General features: G+C 43.9%; 1 protein-coding gene and 2 long non-coding RNA genes across 7 annotated transcripts in view; 2 read left to right on the top strand and 1 right to left on the bottom strand.

Annotated features, from left to right (window-relative positions):
- LOC147823456 (uncharacterized) overlaps positions 1-27,853 on the top strand; it is a 99,464-nt gene that overhangs the window by 46,654 nt on the left and 24,957 nt on the right. The window lies entirely within an intron of this gene.
- Positions 1-27,853, top strand: part of LOC106010579 (uncharacterized) — a 53,954-nt gene that overhangs the window by 15,163 nt on the left and 10,938 nt on the right. The window lies entirely within an intron of this gene.
- Clybl (citramalyl-CoA lyase) overlaps positions 2,098-27,853 on the bottom strand; it is a 225,499-nt gene continuing 199,743 nt past the window's right edge. For 2 of the 5 annotated variants that reach the window (XM_004858621.3, XM_087193076.1), the window contains exons 5-9: positions 27,407-27,500; positions 25,951-26,118; positions 21,000-21,124; positions 3,281-3,398; positions 2,098-2,244 (exon numbers count right to left, since the gene is read on the bottom strand). In XM_004858621.3, the coding sequence (XP_004858678.1) occupies positions 3,303-3,398; positions 21,000-21,124; positions 25,951-26,118; positions 27,407-27,500 (483 nt within the window). In that variant the 3' untranslated portion in view covers positions 2,098-2,244; positions 3,281-3,302. Of the gene's footprint in view, positions 2,245-3,280; positions 3,399-14,871; positions 15,367-20,999; positions 21,125-25,950; positions 26,119-27,406; positions 27,501-27,853 lie in introns of those variants that run through there. The other 3 variants (XM_004858622.4, XM_087193077.1, XM_087193078.1) reach the window with 2 other exon arrangements.

Below are 27,853 nucleotides of genomic sequence, written 5' to 3'. Positions count from 1 at the left end.
CAGCACAGCTATTGGGGGCCGAGGTGGTTCGTGATAATAATGACACCTCTATCTTGCAGACGGGACAGCCGCATAGTTGTCCTATTGACCCGGCAGAATAGGCCCGGCAAGCGGCGACTTTCAAATTCACTAGCAGAGGCCGTGAAGTCTTCATTCTGCGGGGCCTCGGGTCCGCATCCTGCCCCCAGAGGACAGGAGGTGAGGACGGGGCAGCACAGGCACATCGGAAAGGAAAGTGCCCGCTTCTGCTGGGTGGACGGCAGCCCCGCTCCATAAAACATGACTGTATTGATATAATCCTCTATACCTTAAAATGAGGTTGTCACAGACTGTCATTAAGACCTCAGTAAAACAATGAAGACATTATTGGACATCCCCCCTCCTCGGGCAAGGTATTAGGGGAATAAAGCAATCTACACCACACGGGTCCTATTGAGATTAATGAAAAAATTATGCAAAAAAACTCAATTTCATTTTCCCGCGACGAGGCTTTGCATACATACAGTCCATCTTGCCTTGCACCTGATGATTTATTAAACTAATCTATGGTGATCGCCCTGATGTTCTCGACTCAATCTTGTCCAGGCTCATTTTCTAAGTAATTGTTTCTCATTAGTTCTGATAATGTTTTAATAGTGTTACCCATAATTTAGCCCCCAAGAATTAATAACAAGGGGGTGATCTGGAGAAATGGCTTGTGATGAGCTACACAAACTATAAACAGGTATGGTTTTTAATTAATCTGATTAGCAGCGAGGTCCTCTTCTCGCCCTCCCTCCCTGCCACCCCAGCACCCAGAGATGTGGGCAGGGCCAGGGGGACACCTTCCATGTCCTGCACCTCCTGCCCTGGAGCTCCGTCTGCCCAGGTCTGAGGGACATGGGCTGTGGCTAATGACTCTCTCCTGGGACCCTCGTTAGGGTCTCCGCTGGTCCCAGGCTCACGGTCCTACCACAGTCAGGACACTGGGTTCTCAGGAGGATCAGTGCGTTGCCTGGGAGACTGAGTGAGGTGGCTTTGTTTGAACCAAGTCCAGTTTGGGACCAGGGCATGGTGAGGTGTCTGACTTGATGGGAAGCAAGGAGCCCGTGGGCCCAAGGCTTGTGGGGCAGGGGACCAGGTTGCTTCTCCTGTGGTCCCAACACCCTGTACTTTCCTCTTGGGGGCTCCCTGTGGGGCCATCCCTGAGGGTAGGGGTCCCTGGCTTGAGGAGGCCACCTGTGTGGGATGGGGGCTGCCTGCATCACTAGGGTGGACACCAGAATGTGTGCCCTTCCCTCCTCTCACGCCAAAGGCTGCCTGTGACTCCTCTTGGCACGTCCTGGACCATCCTCCTGCTCCTGGCTCTGAGCATCCTCCTGTCCTTTGTTCTGAGCAGAAACTGCTCAGATCAGGACACGCCTGTTGTCATGACTCCCAGCAGTCCCCCAGGCCTGGACCGCAAGGCCATGGTGGCCACTGGTCACCTCTGAGGTTGTTGAGATGCTGTCCCCCCTGCCATTCCCTGAAGGGGGGTGCGGGTGGCTCCCACCACCTTTCCAGAAACTCTGGGGCAGCACAGGATGACTCAGGTGAGGGGATGACACCCTAAGGAGGGCCGGGAGGCTGCTCGGAAAGGGGGCCCAGCTCAGCTCGGGAGCTGTCTCCACGAGTCCCCTGTTTGGGAATATTAGTTGGTGTCTCAAGAACGTGTGTCGCCGGAGGAGTTCCTTGAGGAGTCCAGTGGACAGGAGTTCCCCTTTCTGCCCTGGTGGCGACATCTCCACACTTGGTCTTGGTGTCACGATGTCGTTGCTTGTGACCAGACTTCACTCTGCTCACCTCTCCAGAGGCTTCTTGTGGGGAAGAGGAGACCCCTGGTTGGGGCCCACGCTTGGGGCCATGGAGGGAACACACCAAGGGGGGGTAGGAGGAGGTGAAAAAAATGAAACTGAAGAAACAACTGTTTTCTATTTACAAATTTAAATAAACAGAACAGCCTTCCCTGCGGTGTTTGTCTATGAGTAGCAGTGTCGCTGCTGTGTAGGTCGTGAAAAGGTTGATGTAGAGTTTAAAACTTCCCATTCTGTTAATTTCTTAAAGAACAGTCGTCCAGAGTCTCAACACAAAAGCTCATGATTTAATGAGGAACAGAAACAAAATCTCTGATTGTTGGTGTTTCAAACTTCATTGGCGTCTTCTGGCATGCAGGAGCTGATCCTCCTCAGCTTCAATACCCTTTAGCCTTCAATATAAGAGTACGTGCTGAATAGGGAACAATGGCCGGTTGTTATGTTTATTTACCCTTACTACAAGCTGGGTTAACCTCTTCAAAACAGCTTTACTAAGCCCGTTAACCACACCACCCATCTGACCTGTAGCAGCATCTCTAATGTGATGCAAATCTCACAGGGGGCCATGCGCACCAGCCCTGGCTTTGTGTCGTTGGAGACACTACAAGTTTATGGCCGAGGGAGCCCTGTCCCTGCCATGCATTTGCAGGGAAAATGGCCTCAATGGTGAACAGTTAAACTGGGAAAAGAAAGGGCAGAATGGATGGTCTTGTGTTTCTGCACATTTCTTTTTTAATTGCCGGTAACTGTTGACCCAAAGCATTCACCCCATGAATGCTTTCGGGCTCACTGTCCAGCACTTGGAGGACAGAGATGGTGCAGCTGGGGGATGGGGGTTAACAGTAATCAGTTTGGGAAGTTTATTTTTAGCAGGTAGCTTTACAAGCCAACATCGTGCTCCATAATGTTTTCTGTGCTGTCTCTGTTGTTTTAGAGGACTGCTAGTGACACACACAAAACCCTTTAATTTTACTCCTTTTTTTTTTTTTGGTACTGGGGATCGAACTCAGGTCTTTGCTCTTGCAAGGCAGGCAGGGGAACCACTGAGCTAAATCCCCGTCCAAAACCCTGCACTTGCTTAAAATCATCTGTGATGCTGGGCGTACAGATGGGTAACGTGGCAAGCACTTCCCAACACGAGGAGGCAGAGGGAGTCTGTATATTTGACAGATCAGCCTCAGGGAACCCTAGCTTCTTCCCACCTTCTTCCCTCCTTCCATGATTTTATCTCCCTGTGAAATCCTAAGTCCATATTTGTAATGCATTAATAACAATAAGATCATAAACTTAAGGGCGCCAAGGAAGAAAGCTCAATTTCAGAGGAATAACTTGGCCATAAGACAACAACAACTGCCCCGTAAATGCATTGGAGCCCCAGTCTGGCATGCTAGCAAGTTGCCCGAGTGTACATCTGGCCTTAAGCAATCCACTGTATATGTTCAGCCCACCTGATGAGCCTCATTTAACAGATCACTTCTCCTTGATGGCTGTGGCAAGCGTAACAATGTTCTGGGCCTGCTTCAGTAACGGCATGTCGATCATACTCCCTTGGAAAGTAAAGGCTCCCTGGAAAACACAGAACACAAACTCCTGAAAGAACACTTGGAATTACTGGCTCCCTTTCTGCACACACTTGTGCAATAAGAACGTGTTTAGATTCCACCTGAATTACACTGACTTTCCCACCCAACTTTTGAGAAAGCCAAAGTAAAGTGCAGGGGAAGGATTTCCTTTTTCTTCCTAAGGAGGAGGGGGAAAAAAAACCTTTCAGCATTTTAATGGAGAGGAAAAATATATCAGATGCAAAATATGGGAAACTGTTCATTTAACTCTTGAAATCAAGCAGAAAACAACCTTGGAAGGAAAATTTCAATAGTTCCATTCTATGGTTTTTGAAATATTGCATAAGACTTTAAAAGCAGTAATATGCTTTGGCAACTAATTATTATTTTTAAAAATTATATTATCAAGTTAATGGTGAAAGACATCCTCCTTGTTCTTGCATAATTAAGAGGTGTTAGCTATGCTGCTAAGCAAATGGAGGCTGGCACTGCCACTGGTCTGCCAGCCACACTTACAAAAGAGGAGCAGGACCAGAGACAAGAGTTTGTGGCAAACAAATCACACTTCCGGTGAGGGTTGGGCCCAGAAGGCATCTCTGAGGCCATTTTTTTTTTTTTTTTTGGTACTGGGGATCAAACTTGGGTCTGAGGTCATTTTGCATGTTCATTTTTTCCCCTTTTACAAATACTTACTCCATATGTCATGTGACCAGGCCGTTCTGGATTAGGAAACTGAGGCCCACAGTAGTTAAGGGCTCTTCCAAGGTTATGCGACTAGAAAAGTTGGAGCTATAATGTCAGCACTCTGGGAGGCTGAGACAGGACGATCACAAGTTCAAGTCCAGCCCCAGCAAATTAGCAACTTAGCGTGACTCTGTCTCAAAAAATAAAAAAGGGGTGGGGGGCTGGGGATTTAGCTCAGTGGTTCCACTGCCTCGAAAGTGCAAGGTCCCAAGTTCGATCCCCGGTACCAAAAAAAAGAAAAAGGAAGTGGGGTGGTGATATAACTCAGTGCAAAAGCCCTGGGTTCAATCCCCAGGGCCCCCCCCGGCCCCCAAAAAAGAAGATGGAACCCCAGTTAAAACTTGGATCAGTGCTGTGAGCTTTCCCCAGAGACTCCTGCTTTAAGATAACCGGAGGTTCCTTTAGTCTGTTAGAAAAAGAAAAATTAAGTGGACAGAGGTGGCTTAGAATCCAGTTACTATCCGGTACCTATGCTCTTTTCGTTCCTTCTTTATGCTGTAACAGTCGCAAAACCCTCGTCTTCACTCTCCTGTCTAGGAAGACAAGGAGCGGGTATCTCTGAGACCTGCATCCTCATCCCGCCGAGCTCAGCCACTTCAAGGTCTCAGGTGCTCAGGCGCTGCCCTCTGCAGTTAGCGCTGTCCTCACTCAGGACTTCCGGGCCTCGAGGTGCTCACTTGGTCGTGCTTACACAGGGCGGAGGTCAAGAACAAAGAACTGGCCAGGAGTTCTTAGCATGGGCTGCAGCGTTTAGCTTCCCATCAAGACTTGGGATTCTCTCCTGCAGTGCTTCCCCGTGAACACCTGTGTGGGCTGAAGCCCGGGTCACCTGTATGCCATTCGCAACCTACTTTGGCTTCTGGTCATTGCGTTCAACCTGAACTCAGCCTCGGCGTCTCTCTGGCCGTGATGGGGTTTATGAATGTGGTTTGAGGAGTTCCGAGGTTAGCGCTCTGTAGGAATCGGGGCATGGGACACATGCTGATTTACAAGGCAATCGTCTAGTTTTCTTACTGGAGTAAATGAGGGAGACCAAGGCCTCTTGGTTATCCGCCCACCGCGTGGATTATGGCCCTATAAATCAGCACATCTGTCCTGCGAAGGACTAAATAATAGGCTGGAGGGCCGGGGATTTAGCTCAGTGGTTTCGCTGCCTGCTGCGCAACCGCAAGGACCCGAGTTCGATCCCTGGTCCCCCCCCCCAAAAAAAAGGCTGGAGAGACAGAATTAGCATAGATGCAAACGGAATCAAAACAACGCCTTTGGGTCTATGCTTGGTGCCCGAAAGTGCTTTGCCTTCCACAAGCACATTGAAGATGAGAAGTACTTTCTGTGGCTGATTCAGGACAGGGAGATCATTGCTTTATTCTGTTTTGCTTGATTTCCTTCATTAAGGTAGAAAACAAAAATTTTTTTGGTTCTGTTTCCTTCAACTTTGCAAACTGAGGACTTAAGTGTTTCCAGAATTAGACTGCCCACCCCAGGCATGGTGGTGCATGCCTGTGATCCCAGCACTCAGGGGGCTTAGGCAGGAGGATCCTTGCAAGTTTGAGGCTAGCCTGGGCTACATAATGAGTTCGAGACCAGCCCTAACTACATAGTGAGACCCTGTCTCAAAAAACAAAAGATTTAGACTGCCTAATATGAATATCCTTCTGCTTTCATGTACCAGCCTATGATCTGGCTGTTTTTAAAGTACTGTATATGGATCTACATGGGAAATGTAAATGGTCCTTTTGGTCAGCATTTGGGAAAAAAAGTGCAGTTTGTCAAAAGCTACTTGGATTTTCAGAGAGAGTTTGAAATATTCCTTAATGGATGATTATAGAGAGGTTTCAGTCTCACAGTGCAATGCTTTCTTGAAAAATTGTCATGCCATTTAAATAGTACAGGGACCTTCCATCAGCTGGAAGATTCAGACTATAATTTTGTTTAAAATGCCTTTAAGTAGTAACCGATTCATGATTAAATACCTTAAAAACCCTGACAACAAAGTGAAAAGAGTTACAATTTTTTTAGTGGTTACTATTCCCCAGGCCCAAGCCTAGGGCCTTATGTGTTTGTTTCATGTAATACTGATATTATCTGTCCCATTATTAAGTTCTCTCTCTTTTTTTTTCTTTTCCAAGTGCAGTGGCACTGCCTATAATCCAAGCTCCTCAGGAGGCTGAAGGAGGATGGTAAATTTGAGGCCAGCTTGGGCTACATAAGAGACCCTGCTTCAAAAATAATAAATAAGGGCTAGAGATGTAGCTCAGAGCTCCTTGGGTTCAACCCCCAGTCCTGGGGGGACAAATTTTTTATGTATTTATTTTTTGAGACAAGGTCTCACTCTGTACCCCAGGCTGGCCTCCAATTCATGGTGCTCTTCCTGCCTCAGCCTCCCAAGAGCTGGGATTATAGGCGTGTGCCACCACACTTGGCAAAAAAGACCCACCCCTCTAACTTTGGTTTAAAAAAATCACATAAGTTACCATCTTTGCTATTGTTACGAATATGGCTCAGCACAGTTAAGTGTGTTTACAGAGCTGTTCGACAGAGGTCCAGGTCTTTTTCATCTTCCCGCTTCCCATACTCCTCTCTCTCCACAGCCCCTAGCAACCGCCATTCATCCCATTGCTGTCTCTATGTGTTTGTATCCATTCCCAGTTTATAACCGAGGAAACTGGGGTGCAGAGAGCATAAAAAAGTGGGCAAGTCTGCCCTGTAGCTTGTAAGTACAGAGCAGAGATGAACCTGTTTCTATGTGCCTGGAGCTGCCACTCTTACAGGTTTATTGATTGAAAAATGTCCCAGGTTTGTGTGGTGCGAGTATGTGAATGACTCTATGTCCTGGTGTGTGTGTGGAAGGGGCCTAAAATGCAGATTCCTGGGTCCCTTCCTATAGGGCTGATGCAGAAAGTGGGGATAGGCCAGGAACCATTTGGTGCCACTGATGCGAAGCTGGAAGACCCTGCGTCTCCGCTGCCAGGGTTGGGATGGCCAGGTCCGCTCTGCCGCACAAGTCTATGAACCCCAAGTCCGTTCAGCCTTGGGGAACCGTGCCTTTCTCTTAACAGGCATAGCCGTACCACAACGAGCTTCCCCAGGCGACTCATCATTCGCCCACTCATCTGTCCATTGCAGGTCTTGGCTGAGCTGCTTGGGAGCTGGGGGTGGGGCCTCCATCCCTGCCCTAAGGAGAAAGGGTTTGAGGGAGCAGATGGGGAAGACAAGAAGTGGGTGCCTCAAAATGCAACAGGAACCTGAGAGAAAGCTGGGGGCTGGCGACAGTTCCACCTCTGCCAGGCTGCAGGTGCACACAGATGTGACCGTGTCACAGGAGCTCGGCTCCGGTCAAGGTCACGGCTGTTGTTCCTGACCGTTGTAGACTCCTGGCCGCCCACCTAGCGCAGCTTTCCCTACACAGGTCTGTGATTCAGACTCCAGAAGGGAGGGACGACATCAGATGTGGATGTGTCATCTTCGGGACAGTTGGGCTGTCAATTTTCTACCACCTCAGTCTTGTCATGGGGACAAGCCGGGCTCTGAAATAACATTAACGTGGTCACACCGGGAGTTCTGGGAGATCAATCCCTTCACTGTCCACCGGGGAGAGGGGTGCCGCTGATAGTGGGGGCCGTGTCTCTGGGAAATGTCCTATCCTCTGCATCTCTGGACTTAGCGCCGGAGCCTTATTTTCTCTAGGTACTGAGTCATCATCCCCTGGGAGCCACAAACTGCTCGAATGTTTTGGCAGTTCATCCTGGGCACGGGCTCTGCCACCGAGCTCCTTGCCCAGCCCCAAATTGATCGGATTCTTTCCCCGTTCACTTTGTTTTCAACTTCTAGGGACATCGGGGTGTTCTCCCCACCACACTCCGATCCCAGGGTGCTGTGGTACCCTGACAGTCCAACAGGGCCCAACGCCCAACATGTGCACGCACTCCCACACCCACACACGGGTGCACACATGTGCATGCACACCCTCTGCCCTATGTCCCTTTCCCTGTCCCTGGCAAACTGAAGATGGCACTCTGGGAAGTCCCTGGGCCTCCCTGGTGGGACCACTGTCACCCTCTTCCCTGTCCAGCCCTGCTGCAGCCCTCGTCTGTGGGTTCAAGGCCTCATCCTGGAGTCCCCAGTTTTTGGTGCTGGCTACACACCATGATGGGAGGCCCCTGAGGTCATGGCAGGTCTCATGGACCTGTGATTCCCCGATCCCCACACCCAGGACACACAGGAGAGCTCTGTGAAGGCTGCCCTGACAGTGATGAAAACACATATGGGAGTCGGAGGTGGTGCACACCTGCAATCCCAGCACTGTGGGAGTCTGAAGCAGGAGGATCGAAAGTTTGAGCCCAGCCTGGGCAATTTAGTGAGACCGTGTCTCAGGACCAAACAAAACCAAAAAGGGTAGCTCAGTGTAGATGCCCTAGGTTCAAACCCCAGTACCACCAAAAACAAAAACGAGAAAACTAAAGGAGAAGGAAGCTGAGAGAAGTAAGTAATATGAGCTTCCCAGAATAGGGAGGCTCAAGTTCAATAGGGGGCTTTCGGTCATTTTCTCCCCATAATTCTGGACCCCAGGAAGGGAGACAGTTGTCTGGGCCAAGCTTTACACTGCACACAGCTGCTGGGTCCCTAGGTCACCCTGCCACGCGTAGCACGGTCCCATCCAGGTTTTCCACTCCCAGCTGTGGAGGCTCACAGCAGGTCCCGGGAGCTTGGCTCCTTGTGACCAAGGGGTGGGTGGCAGGAGAGATGGACTCACCTGGCCCCGAGCCCTCACTTCCTGTCTGACCCAAGTGTCTTCCTGGGCCCCCAACTTCCCTGGGGCTGGTGACATTCACCAGGCAGCCAGTTGACACTTACTGCTCCTCTAGCAGGACAGTGTGGCCAACTGGAAAAGCATCATATTGGCTTGGGGTCAGGTGAGCACCCGGGGAAGCGAGTGCACCTCATCCACGGCGCTTCCAGGCTGAGGGCCCCAGAGAGAGGCGCCATCAATGTGGGGGCCTCTTGGCCAGGGAGGGCTTCAGGGACAAGGGCGGTAAAGGTCAGGGTAGAGGTCAGGGATCCCAACTGCAGGTCCAAGAGGGGCCTGGGAAGCAGGCGCTGACAGAGAGAGGCGTTGTGGGGTTGCCTCTCTCTGCCCTTTGGGAGCCCAAGGACAGGACCAATGGAAGGACATGGCCTGGCCCTCCTATGGCTGATGGGTTTCTCTAGCGCCTAAGGACAGGAGCCTATCGTAGCCTGAACTAAAGCAATCTGGTTTTTGGTTTTCCTGGGGAGGGTACCGGGGATTGAACCCAGGACCTTGTCCTTGCCAGGCAGGCACAGTGCCACTGAGCCACATCCCCGGCCCCAACTAAAACAATCTGGATGGACAGCATTGTTAAATACTGGTTGTATTACTCATAGCTGCTTGATGTCCCCCCATGACAAAGCATGTGAAAGGGTGGTCTTTGGAGGCTGAGGCAAGAGGATCAGAAGTTCAAGCCCAGCCCAAGCAACTTGGTGACTTGAGACCCTGTCTCAAAATTAAACAAAAAAACAAATAAATAAATAAATTTGGTCTCTGCAGATAGAGCCCAGTGGAAGCCCCCCCCCCCTTTTCTCATCTGCCCTTCTTTTCTTCCTTCCTTCTCTTCTTTTCGTGCCAGGAACTGAACCCATGACCCACACGCACTAAGCCCATGCCCTGCCAGTGAGCTACACCTCCAGCCCCAAGAGGTCTCACCTGCCAACGCTTCTTAATTTTACAAAATATTTTGAAAGACACTTTCTCACTTGTAGTAGAGAAGGCAGGATTCTTTCCATTTTATTGATGCAAAAACAGTTAAACCTATTTAAGGAGCTTACAGGAAGGCTAAGATGAGCCTAAGGGGGCCGGGGATTTAGCTCAGTGGTTCCGCCGCCTGCCTCGCAAGCACAAGGACCCGAGTTTGATCCCCGATACCAAAGAAAAAAAGATGAGCCTAAGGCTTTTACTCCAAATCTCAAACTCTTGCCAGTGTACCCCAAAGTACAGCTGATAACCATTGTAGTTGTAATTTTAGAAAAATTGAAATAGTAATGAGTTAATATACATATCTTTATATACTGTATATTTTACAATTTTATCTTGATGTAATTTATAAAAATAACTAGCATATCTATATTGTTACTTCAGAGATATTAGTGCTGAGGATAAGGCTGAAAAATATATACATAATGGGCAGATAAGAAAGAATGTGAAAATGCAATTTTAATAAATGAATTTGAGAAAAACTGAAATACGACATGCTTTCATTCATTCTCAGTTTCCATCTGGAAACACTCACTATAATTATTATGATATCAGAAACACTAAAATTCAATAATACCATATATGAGTGACATTTTGAGTTTTAAAAAGAACTCAAACTCTTTGTTTAAAGATTCAGAGTCATTTGACCCTTGTATTTGCTTTACAATATCAGTAATCTTTTGTTTTATAGAAAAACATCTTTAAAAACTGTCATAAAAATAGTAAAAAATATTACCAAACAGAGGATGGTAAAGCACTTGCCTGATAGGTACAAGACCCTGGGTTCGATCTCCAGAACTGAGAAAAAAATTTAAAAATAGAATTTTACTGAAGGCTGGGGAAATACAGAATGTATTTTTTCTTTTTTTTAACACTTCAAATGGTAGTGATAATTTGATAGATATCTTAATAATCTTTTGAATTAAAATTCAGCAGCCATTTACTCCTACTGCCAGGTAATTTACAGATGCTAATGTATCTCAACGTGAAATTTCTGGAAGTTCAGCAGAAGTCGTCAGCAGGGGCAACAATCCGCATTGCGCTGGCCTGGGTTAGGGTCAGGAGCCGCCATGCCTGGGCTTTGATAGGCAGCCCTGTAAGCTCTGCAAGAATGCAGAGGTGGAGACCGTGAGGGTCGGGCTTGGCATCCTCTGGGGGCACCGTGCCAGCGCCTCGGGAAGGCCCTCCAGCCCTGCGTCCTGGACAGGGCCTGGACAGCCCGGGGACCTACACCTGGAGAAGGCCCTGTATCCCTCCTGTACCTTCCCTAGCCTTCCTCTGCAGCTCTGGCCTTGAAAACTCAGGGCCACCAGAGCCACCCCTGGGGGCAGAGCGGAGGCCTTTGTGTGGTCCCCGAGCACATTCACCTGCCACACAGCGCTGGCCCCAGAGAGGGCGCTGGGGCCCATCCACTCTGCACAGCCCCTTGGGGACACGACACTTTCCAGAGCAGTGTTCAGTAGCCGAGGCTGGAGCCAAGGGTTGCGGTGACACTCCGGGAGGAAGGGCCGAGCCTCCTCTCCGAGGCGGCACCGTGCAGCAGTGAGGAACTTGGGCTTTGGGCTGGGCCACATCTGAATGTGAACCAGGAATTCCTGGTCCTGCCGCCTGAGCCACAGTGAATAAAGTAACCTCGCCAGCCTCAGTCTCTCCATCTGTAACATGGGCATGACCTGTCCCTGTAGGGTTGTCCCAGGATTAAGTGAAGTAACGCAGTGAGCGGCCTGTCACATGACAGGCTCTCGGCAAATCCTGCCTCTCCTCTGCTGCAACTCGTCACCCTTCTGACAGCTGCCACTATCACTAACAATACTGAGGCCCCAACGCTGATTGCTACCAGGATCGAGACACCATGATCACTGTGGCCACTGCTCTTCCTCCTGTTACTCCTGCTGGCCGTTGGCCAGAGCTTACTGAGCTCCTCTGCCGCAGACCAGCTAGGGAGAAGCAGGGCATTTGACTGGGACAGGTTTGATGCTTTCAGAGTCACTGTAAGAGTCTGAGAAATGCTGAAGACACAAGTAGACGCAGACGGATTCCTGAAGTTTCCTGTCCTTCCAAATTCCCATAAATCATAAACTCAGTGTCTTGAAGAAACTAGACTCAGGGGTGTTCTGTTATCAGCAAAGCGTCACTCAGAAAAGAATTTAGAAACGTTCACTATGACTGAGAGGAGGCTCCCATCAAGCGGAGATAATCTGAAACCGGAAGCCTGGCTATCCTGGAGGAGGCACCGAAATGGAGAGCAGAGTTTCTCAGGAGAATGTGGACAGGAAAAGGGAAAGATGTTGCAAAAAACAATAGCAGATGTGTTCACTAAAAAAATAGGAAAGTCAGTTGGGCACGGTGGTGCGCACCATGACCTCAGCACTCGGAGGCTGAGGCAGGTGGACTGCAAGTTCAGACCCGGCCCAGGCAATTTAGTGACTTAGCAATAGCTGCTTCTCAACAGACAGGGCTGGGGATGCAGTTCAGAGGGGGGCCCTGGGTTCAATCCCCAGTACGGAAAACAAAACATTTCATGTAACGTGCAAATGGAGTGGATGTACAGTAGATAGGCAGCATCGACATTTTGCTTTCTTAGCAAGAAGCATGATGTTATTTAGCTCTGGCCTTATGTAGAAAATAGAAAAACCCATGTGTTGTGTTTGGTAAGATGAAGTCAGGACTTTACCCAGAGTTTTAGGAAGTCAGAGGAGAAAAGCAGGAGAGGAAAGTCTGCAAGATGGATTTGGCAGAGCAAGGCCTGAAAGGCCGAGGCAGCTGAAGAGGAGGAGAGCCGAGGTGAATGTCCGAGTCAATCATTTTAACACGGCGAGGACCAGCCGTGTCTGACAGTCTCAGAGGCTGCAGCCCTCCTCCCCTCACACCCCCACCGGAGACCACCAGAATGCTTCTTGGAGCTATGAAATACAGGTAACAAGATCTACCGTAGACGAGGGTCAGGCAGAATGCTCAGACAGGCATGGCTATGTCTTTTTTTTTTTTTTTTTTTGGTACCGGGGATCGAACTCGGGACCTTGTGCTTGCCAGGCAGGAACCACTGAGCTAAATCCCTGGCCCTGTCTTTATTTTAAATATCTTTTGATAAGGACATCTGAAAAATTCAAGCCAAGTATGTCACACAGAAAGCTGTTTACAAAGGAAAACAGAACGGGGTTTATGAGTGTTAAAATCTAAAGGAGTTTCCAAATTTGCTAACAATTTAGACTGTGCTTTTCTTACTTTAAAAAAATGGTCTTATTGAGATATGATTTGTGTGCCATAAAACTCACCCATAGTTAGTGTAAAATTTGATTTTTTTTTTTACTAACTACAGAATTCTGCAATTTCTTGATTTAGTAGCTATGTATGGTTCTTCAACTATCACCTCCATCTCAGTTTTTTTTTCTGTACCAGTGATTAAACATTGAACACAGGGATTTACCCCTGAGCTACATCCTCAGCATCCTCAGATCTCAGATTTCTTCTTCTTTTTTTTGAGACAAGGAAACTCATGTAGCCCAGGCCGGCCTCCATCTTGCAAGGATCCTTCTGCCTCAGTCTCCCAAGTGCTAGGGTTACAGGTGTGTGCCACCGTGCCTGGCTCAGATTTCTTTTTGGTTGATTTCTTAAGAGCAGCCATTCTTTCTGGAGTGAGATGAAATCTCAGCATTGTTTTAATTTGCATTTCACAAATGACCAGTGATGTTGAACATTTTTTCATATATCCATTTGCCATTTCTAATTCTTTTTTTTTTTTTTTTTTATTGGTTTTTTTGGTACTGGGGATCAAACTCGGGACCTTGTGCTTGCAAGGCAGAAGCCGGAACCACTGAGCTAAATCCCCAGCCCTGCCATTTCTAATTCTTCATCAAATTTCTTTTTGAAACTAGGGATCTTGTTTAAATTATTTTTTATTTTTAAAAGTAAGAGACATGTGGAATAAGCCAAATGTCTAAATATTTTTATTTAAAGTATTCTGTGTCAAATTTAAATTGCTATTGCCTCTGAGAAGCACAGACAACGAATGCCATTCATTGCAGTGTGCAGTTAGACCAATTATGCTAAATTTCTAGGCTTATTCTTCCTTTGAAAAGCAGATATAAAATAAGTTAGAATGAATTAAAAGATATTTTTAAAGATTTACTAAAATATTGGTGCTTATTTTTTTCAGTACTAGGGATCTAACCCAGGGGCACTCTACTACTGATCTACATCCTTAGCCTTTTAAATTTTTAAACATTTTTCACTTTGAAACAAAGTTTTGCCAAGTTCCTCAAGTGGGACTTGAACTTATAACCCTCCTGCCTCAGCCTCGTTCAGTGCTGAGATTACAGGTTTGCACCACTGTACCTAGATATGATGTCCCCCCCCCCCGTTAGGAATTAAACCCAGGGCCTTTGCACTGGGCTCCATCCTCAACTCTTAAAAAAGTGTTTTGTTTTTTTTTAAATTTTGAGGGCAGGGGCCAGGAATTTAGCTCAGTGGTTTTGCTGCCTGCTTCGAAAGTGCAAGGACCTGAGTTCGATCCCCATACCAAAATAATAATAATAATAATAATAAAATAAAATAAATTTTGAGGCAGGGTATTGCTAAGTTTCCTAGGCTGGGCTTGAACCTTGGATCCTCCTGCCTTATTCTCCCACAGTTCTGGGATTACAGGGGTGCACTATCACACCTGGTGTGCTGATGCATTTCTAAAAGGACAACAGATGATCAACAACTAATAAAAGTTTTCTTTCAAATTTTCTAGAAAGCAGCAAAACGTCAGTATCATATACACTGTTAAAAGTGGATCCAATAATTCCTTTTCAGCATTGCTAGAAATTTTGAAACCAGCTAGATGGACAATACTCACTCTAGCTTCTTGTACCTCATTCTGTCCAAGATGCTGAGGGAGGTATGTGGCACAACAGAGAAAATTCTCTAGAGTAACGGGGAGAAATCGCCCCATTTTTTCACGGTGAAGAAAAGAGAGGATTGTAGAAATGCCTGATTGATATTTTAATAAAATTCCATTTGCCAGCTTTTCGTATTAAAGGGAGGATGAGATTCGGTAATAAATACGACAACGACGAAAGGGAAGGGGTGCTGTCACCTCCTCTGGAGTAAGGAGTTCATAGGAGCAGAGGGACGGTGGGGTGCGGAGAGGGGGTGCAGAGCCCGAGAGGGGAGGCAGCTCCGGGGAGGGGAGGAGGGACGGAGACGCGCGTGGACTGGACGTAGCTACAGAGGAGGGAGAACTGGAGGAAGAGAGGAGAGGAGCAGGTGCCAGGCGGAAGCATCCCTTCCTGCCCTCACCTGCGCCCTGCGCTCAGAACCGGAAGCCAGGCCAGGTGTAGCCACGGGCAGAGCTGGGTGCGGTGACACTGGGGGTGCGACCTTTGAGTGAGATCGAAGTCAGCTCTGGGCTTCATGTGCCTCCTTGCCACGGGTTCTCTGCTCAGGCTGACGGTTTCCAGGCTACGTTGGGAGACTGGATGGATGGGAGGAGAGGGAATGGGGTCTGCGGTGGGCAGGGCCGACCCAGGAGGCCTCGGGGGACAGGGTGGGTGGACAGGAGACGGGCAGGGTGGCAGAGGGAGCGACATTTTGATCGTTATGGAATATTTTAAGGCTCTGTCCAGGTTTAGTCATGAGCACGGGTATTCATAGTAACCCAGCTGGAACCATATTTATGCTAACTATGTCCATATCCTTTCTTTGCTTTTTTTTTTTTAACCAACGGGGCCCTGCATTCTGGTCACAACTCTGTCACCACCTTGGCCCTGAGTGACCATGGGCAACTTCCAGATCCTTATTGGATTTCTGTCATCAACCGGAAGGAGCTGATAAGACAGTTTCTGAGATTTAATCCAGATCAAAGAATATTTTTTTAAAATAAAAAAGGAATGGAAAACTTCTGAAAAATATAAACCAGAAAAAATATTTTGATTAAAGTAGATTTTAAGATGATTTTAGGATGAAAGAAACAACTTAAAAAGTTATCAGATTTCACCTACATAAAAATTCTCTTCTCCTCTAATACTGACCCAGCCACTTAACACTAAAAACCCCAGAAACTAGGATATGATCAGCACTAGCATTTAATTGCCTTGTTTCAAAACTTGCAGTTTTGTGTTAATCAAACCAATCATAAAGTCACCATTGGCAGACTCTTGGCTTTTCTAAGAATTAGCTTTTTTGAAGTCAAAATTATTGCATATAGTTTTGAAAAGAGTAAATGAACAAGGGCATATGGGGTGGGGGGTAGCAATTATTAGGATTCTCCAAAGTGGAGTTCTGTCGTTTCACCTTTCATTTTCCCCAGAAATTGCCTGGTTCTGATTTTGAGTGTTCCTGCTCACAAATAAAGGGGGAGAGGCTGTGGGTGGTGGGGTGGGAGGATACATTGTCATCTATTAGTGGAATCAACCCTTTCAGTTGACAAAGACAACAACCAAATCTTTAGATGGTTTATTTGATCTGCGTGAAAGAGTGGCAGTAGGATTTCTGGCACTTGAATAAGCGGAAACAATATTTTTGGCTAGAGAGACTTGTCTGAGTTCTCTGAGGGAGCCTTCGAGAGGCCATCTGGACGGAACAGTATTTCTTTTGTAAGGCCCTGCATTTGGCAACAAAAATGAAAGGTGTGCGAGCCGCAATCAGATACCTTCAAAAATAATTTGCCTTCATATTTGGGAGGGGGGATTTATGACTGTTTGTAATTTTCTACTTTCTGTTTTCTTTCCTTATTAAGGGACAAGTTCCTAATTTATGATCCAAGACAGGATGTGCTTATACTGTTAGCCCAGTAATTTGCACCATTGTTCTCTCATGAGTGAAATTTCAAATGTTTCTGTTATGTGTGATATTTACAATTGTTATGTCAGGTAGTGACTTTGTGTCTGGCCCTTGTAATTGTTAACTGAACCTAGATTTTAAAGATGAAACATTTCGCCTTCCTTGGTCTTTAGCCAGCTTGTGAAGCTATGACAAATGAAAAATACTGAAGAAGTCAAAAGAAATCTTCCACCCAAATAAAGCACTTACAGCAATGATATGAATAAAACAGAATACTTGTTAGAAAACTGAAAATAAAGCAAAGACATGTTTGTAGCCAGATATTGCAGAAATAGGAATATTCTAGCAGAATACCTTTAAACATCTATCACTTTTTTTTGCTATTCACATTTTTTGAGTAGAGTTGCCATTTAGAAAGAAATGCCAAATTCTGATAGTAAGATTTCCTATGACTAGTAATCATTTTTAAAAGAAGCTGTCTCCTTTAGCTGTCATTTTTGTCTAATAAATGAATAAGAAGAAAATTTAGTTCATAATATAGATGTGAAAAAATACACATTATCAAATACACTTGAAAATACATGTATATTGCATTAACATGTAAGCTATATGTACTCATTTCTATACAAATTATAGTTGCTACTGATACCAATTTTGACTAATTATTTGCTAGAGAAGCTTTTATTTTAATTATCCAGTTTTAACACTGTATAAAGTTCTTAGTTGATAAAAAAAGAACTGTTAAAAATCATGTTTCTTTAGTAAGTCAATACTAAATGGAGTTCTGAATGGAGAATTTTCACGTATTATTGCAATTACCATTAGTATGAAAATATAACATCAAAAATGAAATAAACTTCTTAGAAATTCCTTTATAAATTTAAAACAAACCACATGGGAATGGTTCATTCTGGCTAAAGTATTTTACCCAATAATTTGAAGCTAGAATAATTAATGACATGTGGGTTATATCCCCAAATACATTTTTCTGGAAGGATGGGAGAATCAATTTGATTAAAATTAGGGTTGGATACGTCACAACTTTGTCAGCTAAATTAAAACTATTTTGGTTTCTGGGAATTAAAATGGCAGAGATTATGTAGAGAGTTTATGCTTTTCTGAGAGATTTTAATAGGAGAAAGAAACCTGAAGTCCCTGATATGAGCCTGTTGCATGCATTCTTAGTACTGGGGACCACTGTGGCAGGCAGAATTCTTTAGCCTGAAAATCTCTGAACTAAAACAGTGCCACCATAAATACCAGTGCCTGCCAAACAGTGAGAAATTACATGAGTTATTATTATTTTAATATAAAGTGTTCTTTTCTTTGTGAGACATCAAACTTTATTTCCATAGAACTTCTAATTAAAATAAAATAAAATTTTGGATTATCAAAGACTGAACCCCAAGAATTTATCTGCTCATGATCTGATTCCCATGATTTTTGTTCTTTGGAGAGGGAAGACAGGAAGAAAATGTGAGACTAAGTTTTGAACAATAGCAACAACAAAACAACTATTATTATTATTACTATTACTACCACTACTATAGAAAACACAAATGACCAGCACTAAGGATGAACTTTAGGGGCCTGGGATTTAGCTCAGTGGGTTCGCCGCCTGCTGCGCAAGCGCAAGGACCCGAGTTCGATCCCTGGTACAAAAAAAAAAAAAAAAAGGATGAACTTTAGCTATGTCTTTGGTCTTTGGGTAGAATTTGAGATAGAAGCAGAAGAAAGCAAAGATACACAGTTTTGCCTTCTGGGGTCATTTCTACTTAAAAACACAACTTGGGTGACATTTTCATGGCACAGGGTGGGTCTCTTAGAAATGTATGAGTGTCTCATTGGGACACCAGCCATCAGTTTCCCATGTTTGAGAGGCATCTGGTCTGGACAAAGTATTTGAGGGTTCAATGTTTTAATCACATGTGATTCACATGTGAAATAAAACAGATTAGATGTTTGTCGGAGGCAATATCTTTCACCAGCTAAGCAGCCTATTTATATGAAATCTTTGCAAACAGAACTCACACTATTTAAAACCCCAAGAACTCTTCATGACCCAGAGTCACCTACCCGCAGGCCCAATTTTTGTGACCAGCCAGTTTATAGGTAAAGTGAAAGAAACATGCTAACTGGATAAAATAACCATAGGTCCCTACTGGAAGCCCTATTACTCGAATCATTTAAACCTAGCTGGACAAAGCACCAGGAGAATTTGCTGTAGGAAACAAACTTCCAAGAACGGGCCAGGGAAGAAATGACCTAACAGTCTCTCCTCTGCTCTAGTTTCTATGGTTGTGTGTTGGGAAAAGCTGTCCCGCTACACTGCTGTGAAAGCTTCTGCCCCAACAAGGGGCATCTCTTATTTAAAACACAAAAAACAATGAACAGCTCAGAATCTAACATTAAAGTTGCCCTCATCAACAGGCAGGGGCAACTTTGGGACAATTTTCCTTAGGAACAGTATTTTCTAGGCACAGTGGGAAAAGGTTGTTTTCCTCATTCATGAACTTACATGCCAGGAAAAGCACGTTTCTGGTTGGAGTTTTGTTTGCTGGCTGCTGAAATTTAGGGTGACCTCTCCCATAGCCTAACTGTTTACCATGCCAGGTGGCGGCCCCTGATGCTATCCAACGCCAGACCCCGTTGGGACAGCTCATGGGGACAATGCGAGCCTAGACTGGAACTGTGCTGTCTGTCATCTAAATGGAGCTTGGGCTGCCTCAGTTTCCTGTCTCAATAGAATGTGTTTATCGCACACAGACCCTCAGCTGGCATAGGCACATAAAGCATTTAGTGTGTGTGTCTGCAGGCAGGTGTGTGAGAGAGGGGAGTGGAGGGGTTTGCATGTAGGAATGAGAGTCCATGCACCTCTCGCTAGATAAATATCTATGTCTGTTCATGCAAGATTGTGATTTTTGGGTTAAGATAGAGAAATTGACACAGAATACACTGTCAGTTTGAAAATATTTTTCTATGAAATGCATTATTTTTCTGATGGCCACTGTGGATGTGAAATGAAATATGCTATTTATCATGAAATTGGTACATGTCCAAATTGGGTGTTTCCAAAGTAACATACATACTCTGCTTTGGGATATTAACTGTGAGTTTATGCAAAGATGAGCTCCTGTGTGTGTGTGTGTGTGTGTGTGTGTGTGTGTGTGTGTAGTGTGTGTGTGAACATGCATGCATGGGCAGGGTTGAAGGCAGATGTCCATAGGGAATGACCCACTTAATAATAATATTACCTACTTTTGCAAGGCTTAGGATTTTCAGGTGTTCTTGTTGCCAGAGACAGTGCAAGGGACATTCCTCGCATGCATCTCACAAGATTGTCACAGTTTCACTCCTGAAAACCAGGTTTTTTTCATCTTTTTTTTTTTTTCTGGCAAGGGAGACTGTTTAACATTTAGATCCTTAATAATTTTTCCATATTCTTTCTTTCCGAAGTAATTTGCATTGAAAGCACGGAAACTTCATCCCTTATGGAAGTCACAGGCTGAGTTTGGAGATTACCTCTGGCATAGATTTATAAATGTAACTTTCCTATCCTCTTGAAAAGAGGCAAGCGGTATTATTGCAAATAACCTTTAAGATAATTAACTGACAATGCTGCAACTAGCATAAAATCTTCCTTCAGGCGACACCTAATTTAAGTGTTACTGGCACAAAGTGGAGACAGATTGTGCATTACCACTGCAATATTTACATAGCAGAAACCCACGGAGCAGGAAACGGGCTCAATGACGCACTAAATTAGGAACAACCATACTCCAGTGTTAATTTGCTTTCCATTCGATCCAAATCGCAGGACCAGAAATTGGTACAAACACACATACAACCTCCTACTCTTAAATGACTAAACCGAAGGAGATTTTTGTACTTTTCCCCCCGAAATTAAAATAACTTGAAATTTATTTCTTTTCTCCACAAGAACCATTTGGTCAAACTGTGTTTATTTCATTACAACTTGCTCTCACTTTGATCTAAAATTATTTTCATATGAATGCTGCATTGAAGTCTGTAGAGGAAAAACTAAACAGACTTCTATTTTCTCTAAGGCTGCCAAGATATTTTATGGAAAGAATAAAACGAGAGATTTGAGAAGCTGTTAGTGAAATATTTAGGGACGGGGAAGGGTGAATCTACCTTCAGATGATGAATCTGGTGTCTGCTCCACTCTTCACACTCCCCACCAAATACAATGAGTTTTCCTAAAACCATTCACACATATTTTTAAAAATTCTTCCGCACAGTATTTTAAACACCAGTTCCAGCCAAGGCAAAACATAACAAAACATTTGGAAACAAAACATTTACCTTTCCTAATTGCTGATGCTCTTTAAAGGCAGCAATCAGTTCTTCCGCCCACTGGATTTTGTCGGGGGCAGGGGTGAACAGCTCCTGGACCACGGCTATTTGGTTCGGGTGGATTACCTGCTTACCTACAAGACATGAATATCACCAGAACCTTGTACCACTGACAGATGTTAAGACAAGATGTGTCCACACAAAAGGTTCCTGAATGTCCCCCAGACGGTGTGCTAAATAACGAGTTTAGAACTTTTTTGAAGACAAAAGAAAACAACAAAAAAATCCCAAACCTGTCATCAGGCAGGCTTTTCCAGAATAGCATGTAAGAACAGGTACAATAATGGAAGGCATTGTGAGGGCCACTTCAGAGCAGCTACCTCTCAGTTTTAGTTACAGGTGGATGCCAAGGCAGCTCACTGAATGTTAAAGGATGATGTCCACAAATTACAGCGATTATCTTGAGTTAAAGGAAAATTAAATTCAATGAGAATTCTTTCAAATTTTCTAAGTTCTCTTTTGCTTATTATGAGGGAGGACACCACATTCCATGGTTTCCTGTAGGAATGGCATGTCAGTTTGCATAGGGCTTGTGGCAGGTGTTATGGCTATATTAATGTCAAATGGTATCTTATAATGAATGATACATGTCTTTAAAATGTGTCATTTCTCATCCCTAACAGAAAATTGAATTTCAATAAAAATAGTATATTCAGTACAGTAAAATAGAAGGCAGATTTTGAACAATACGACCTCTAGATTATTCTAATTTTTTAAAATAAAAAATTACAGAAAATTTCTCTAGCCTCAAAATATCCAGATTTCCCCTTTATGCTTATAGAACGAAGACTGGCTATTTTCTCCTTCACAGCAACTTACACATCCCAGAAGAAATATTACTTCTATAGAAATATCTAAAAAATACTTGTGATTTGCTTTGAAGTTTAAGGATTTTAAACAAAAACATCATACAAACATAAGAGTCAAGGGGTTCTGTGAAATCATATTGTCATTAGGAAAATAATTTGTCAATCAGGGAAGTTTGGAATCTAGTCAGGTCATTAATAAAATGCAACATAATTTAATGTTGTTACAATAATGATGAGATTATATTTTATTACATGATAAGGTTATGGATATAATTTGGTTCCTTAAAAATGAATATACACTTAATGGGCATTTACTCTGTATATGTGTTGGTATATCAATTAGCTTTTCATTTGAAATAGCTGTTTTAACATTTAGTCAGTACAGACTACATGCTGGATGTTTTATAAAATGCCAAATGTTAAAACGTTACTGTCATTATTTTGTCCAATAAAAAGGAACAATGTTTTTTAAAAAATGTTTTAGTGTTTCATGAGAGGAATGTAAGTGGCTAAATAAAACATCTTTGCTTTTTTGTGGCACAATTAAAACACCTTCATGTTGCTATTTCCTTCTTATCTGTTGGCATGCTAATTATACATTAAAAATCTATATAAGTAAAGATTAAATTATTTGAAGAATAATTTCTAGAAACATAACATGAATGATGTCAAACAAGAGCTCTTTCAAATAGTAGGTATTTAATATTTAAGTAATCTAATAGTTACAATATTGTTAATAAGGCTGTCAGTTCTATCAGTCATTTGCTACTAACTGTTAGTCTTGAATTTCATAATTTATGTACATAATTTCCACTGATGTGTAAAAAGCCAAGTTTCATGGAAAACTCTTGACTGAGGCACTACAATTTGAGGAGCAAACAGAAACTCCTGAAAATATTGTGAAATCTTTAATGGGTCTCAAGTACTTGTATTTTGGTAGTGAGGCTAATTTTAAGATGTGTGAGATTTTAGAAATCCATGTACATTCATACATGAGGATCTTGGGCTGGGGATTTAGCTCAGTGGTTCCACCGCCTGCCTCACAAGCACAAGGACCTGAGTTCGATCCCTGGTACAAAAAAAAAAAAAAATACATGAGGATCTCTTTTGTAGCCTTCGTCTACATCCCAACAACTGTATAACAGGCTTGCATGCCATGTGGGAACAGAGCAAATATTTTATCCGGAAGAGTTATTATTGACAAGTTACTGAGAGGGTGCAAAATTGGACAACATTAAAATTTATGGCCATGAAATCCTTTTTACAGTACCACTTGGTATATCTTGCTTTAAATCAATACCTGTCAAGTCTTTTAGGTAACTGTATGATGGTGTCATTTTTGTCTTCTACAAAAGGCTGCGAAAAAGAAGAAAACCTATAGTGCTTCATACTTATAATCTTTCTTCTCAGCATGTAGTACTGGAGTAACTGTAATGACTAAGTCAGCTGGTAAAGCTTTATCCCTAGATTTAGTTTGGGTGTCTTTTTATTAAAAAAAAACTCTCAAAGTTAATGGCTATTTATACAGCCAATGCATTGATTTAAAATCAATCAATATGGATCGTGACACTATGAAATAATGACTGCAGAAAAGAAACCATAGCGTACAGTTGGTATATGACTAACTTTTAAACATGACTTATTAAGAAAAACTATATATATTTAAAAGCACAGAATATCTTTATAGCCCAGATTGAGTCTTCCTTACCAGTACCTATTACAGATAACACAGTGCCAGCCCTGGATTCTAACTCTTTCACCTGCTTCAGATAGATATTTCAGAATTGGGTCACAGTATTTATTCCTTCCTCCCTCCCTTCCTTTATTCTTTTGCTTCTTTTCCTTTCTTTCCTCCTTTCTTGTGTGAGGCCCAAGGTATGGCAATTAAATGCCAATTAGTACAAATAGAGAGTGGTCTAAAATACTCAGTAAAAGAGCATTTTAAAATATTATAAATAATCTAACTTTTAATTACCTTTGATTAGTATGCAGAAATATAAGTGGGACAACAAAGACCTTCTCTGTGAAAAAAAAAAAACACGCAAAATGGCCTTGGAGTGTGGCCCATGTCTGCGGCCACGTTCCCGGGAGTGCACTCTGGGCACGGTGCTCCAGTGGCTCCCGTGCCCCGCCTCCGTTTCTCTGCGATTTAATGCTCCCCGTGTGGAGAAACAATAGTGCCAGGTCCATAAGTTCCTCGTGCTGAGTTGGGCACAGTCTAGAAATTTAAACCTGATTTGAAATCACTTGTCTCCTGCGATTGAATTGGGGACCAATTTAATTCAGTCCTCTGTCTTGGGGACCCCCTCAAGCTCCCTTCGAAGCTCTGGGGCAAACACAACTCCAGAGGAAGATGAGGAAACCTATACCCAAGGCTGGGGATGCAGGCCAGGGCTTTCTCTTTTTTATTGAATTAGTTCGCATTTCGGAGCAACATCTGGCTGCCTGGCAGCCAGAGCCACACATTTTCGGCCAACAACATCGGGGTCTATTAGATAGATTTCATGGAGCTTTTCTCTAACTGTCCCATTTGGGGCACAACCTGGCCCGGTCATGGAAGAGGCAGGTTACAAGCTCAGGCCTGGGGAGGAGGCAGAGGGAGGGGCGCCTTTCTTTGCCAGTCACTTAAATGTAGGGAACATTCACTTAATGATAGTTTGTAGCACTGAAAAAATATTTCTCTGTAACAGACCACATTTTTTTTTAAATTTTAAAAATCAGGGGCTTAGTTTACTTTAGTTCTTTATCTTAAACACAGAGAAAGCAAATGTCAGAGCTTTAATTCTAACAACCTTAATGTTGATAATACAGCTTTTTCCTTTTTGTGGTATTGGGAAGGAAACCCAGGGTCACTATGTCACTGAGTGACATCCTCAGTCCTTCTTATTTTTTAATTTTTAATTTTGAGACTCTTGCTAAGTTGTCCAGGCTGGCTTAGAACTTGTGATCCTCCTGCCTCAGCCTCCCAAGTGGTTGGGATTATAGGTGTGTGCCACTGTGCCTGGCTATTATATTGCTTTCTAAATCTTTCAATTTTATTTCAGGTTAAAGCATCACCCATTAAGATACCATTTATGGGGCCAGGGATTTAGCTCAGTGGTTTCGCCGCCTGCCTTGCAAGGGCAAAGGCCCAAGTTCGATCCCTGGTACCAAAAGAAAAAAAAAAAAAAAAGATACCGTTTATGTTTGAGGGCACTGTTCTTTTAGTAACCCTTAACGAGATACAATTCCCAAAGATCTATAATAGGGATAGCACAGTGCTTGTTTTCACCTTATTATTTGAGTATATTTCTAGTATAAATATTCTTGGAACTTTCAGTGTGAAAACAAATAAGAATAAAAGAACACATGGTATTTTCTGTGATTGCTGGTTGTGTGTGTATATATTCACATGTGTGTTTATGCACAGGAAATTATTGTGGTTTTTCAAAAAATAGATTTCTGCTGCAAAAAAACACTCCAATTTTTGATTGCTCCCCTGGCCCACGGGGAGCAGAGTGAGGGGACCAGCCAATCGTCAGCTGCCTGCCTATGCCCCAGGCCGAGCTCAGAGGGACCTGCTGCTCCTATTGCCAGCCGATGCCGTGTCGCCAGCTCACTTACTGGGAGGTAGGAGAGGCTTGAAGTGGCAGAAGAACAAAAAACTAGTTCTGAGTAAAAAACAAATTATAGAAGGACATCAGCAATTGTTTTTCAGAAATAAATGAACATGTTGGGTATTTTAAGAAAATTTTCATCCACGCATGGACCCAACTTTTTATGGCAATTCACTCCAAAACACTCCTGTAAAAGCAGCTTCCCTCGGATCAGCCAAAACTGTACTAAAATTCTTAAGAGGACAGGAGGAAAAAGGCAATGAATATAAAGAAAAAATAAAACAAGGGTTTGCTTTTTGATTTGCAGAGCCAAAGAAAACGCTGACAATTGATTTGGCAGGTGGTTTATGCTCTTGGCCTTTTCATGTTGGAGGTTGTGGAATAATTACAAGTGATCGCTGAGGACATGAGAAATGTATTTCCTGGCTAAATTTCTATTTTTCCAGAGCACTTGCTAATCTAGATGCAGCTTCTAAGACATCATCAGAATCCTACCAGTGAAGCCCATGGCGGCGGCTTCTCTCGACTGTCTACGCAGCCCATCTTCGTCCCGGAAGTCAATGTACACCAGATCTATGGCTTGTAGGCCAAAGGCCTTGGCCACGATGACAATCTTTTGTCGGGCGTAGACAATGTCCTGGGTGTCTTTACTACTTGTTGCGCCTGAAAATGGGATGTGGACACAAAAAGAGGCTTTAACTCTGGAAACCAAACCCAGACATTTCTTATAAAAATTCAGTTTGTAAAGACATCTATGTCTCCCTGGGAATTGCTCCTCAACAAAATAATATTTCTTCAAATAGAAAGGAAGAGTGGGTGTGGGCAGGCGGTGTTAAATCTCATGTGTCTATTTCCCTGGTAGGGCATCTTCCAACACAGTCACTTCTGCAGGCATCGAGGAGAGGCCCCTCCTCCTTTCAGGAGGCGGAATCAGGGTCCCAGGGACTCCTGATAGATTTTCTCCTTCTTGTCATCACTCCCAAGTGTCAGCCCAAAGATGGCTCCACAAAAAGTGGCCAGGAAGCTGCGAGGGGAAGCGGCCACCTCTCACTCTGGGCATAGAACGGCAGGTGCCGGCCTGGGCCCATTGTGCTGGGTGTGCGACCCCTGTCCTGACTGAGGTTCTGCATCAAACATCTGGCTGGGGCACTCAGGAAATGAGACAGACACTCATTTTGGGAGAGGCACAAAGTGTCAATCTGCCTGCGTAGTCCGCTGAACTGTCGGCCACACGGAAGTCTCCAGCAAAGACTGCTATTAAAATCAATTCCTTTCTTCAGCCTGGAGGGACGAGGAGGTGTCACTTTTTATACTTGGATGATGCCTGACACTCACTGCTCAGGGAAAGCGTCTCCAGGTCCCGTGGCCTTGGCCCTCAAGGTCTCCAGTTACACAGAGGCCAGGGCCGAAGGGACAGAAAAAATTGGTGAAAACTGGTGGTGTCCCAGTAAATATTTAATGAGAAGAATTCTGGAACATATTTTAAGATAAATTTTAGACTTGTCTTAAATGATATTTACATACTACAGTTATGTAGAAAACAATTCACTGAGGCCAATGTAAAATTGCCTGAAATTTGTTTTAGAATCCTAGGCAGCCCCCAGATTGATATGAAGACAAAATATCTAAGTTATTGGAAGATTTTTGGCATAATAAATTTATTAGGAGCCAACTAGATGCCATATATTCGTAAACATACCTGAAGCTGCAACAGGCTTTTTATTAGTTATTTTATTAATGAGCAGAAATAATAATGCAGTGTTCTGGAAGCAGGACAGCTATGAGGAGCCCTAAATGATCAGGAAGTGGTGTCCATGCCATTGTTATGAACAGACATTTGCATGGTTGGTAAAGAAACATTGTTATGCAAATATCCATTTGTGAGGTGCAAAGAAAAATTACACACACACACACACAGAGGGAGAGAACGAGAGAGAAAGGTCTTCGACACCTATGCTGGCTCGAAAATCTTCTCCTCCAAAAACGACTGCATCTAGGAAAAGACCCACTTGAGGCCCAATCTTAAGGGCTTCTTCACACACTGCCTGCAAAAAGCAGAGGAGAACCAGGTCTTACAGAAACGTTCAAAGCAGAGAAGGAGCCGGGCTCCTCAATCAGCAGGGAGACCCGACTCCCAGCCTAAAACTGCAGCCCAAATTTAACCCTTCCCAAAGGCGTTTAACACCATCCAAAATAAGCACTCTGTAGATATCTGCTTTGCTCAGGGGATTATAGTAATACCCATTGCTACACAGTAATATAGTTATAATGTTCAAATTGTAAGTCACCCAACTTCTAGAGAAATTTCAAGTTAACTCATTTTGATTGTACTAGAAGTTATTTATATTTTTCCAAATTTGTTTTTGCTTTAAGAGGTTCTTAAATAATAAACATAAAA

Source organism: Heterocephalus glaber, unplaced genomic scaffold (genome assembly GCF_053883595.1).
Source record: "Heterocephalus glaber isolate CG9 unplaced genomic scaffold, H.glaber_assembly_v1.0 deba00001579, whole genome shotgun sequence".
Taxonomy (NCBI): Eukaryota; Metazoa; Chordata; class Mammalia; order Rodentia; family Bathyergidae; genus Heterocephalus; species Heterocephalus glaber.
This window is presented reverse-complemented; position numbering and strand designations above follow the sequence as displayed.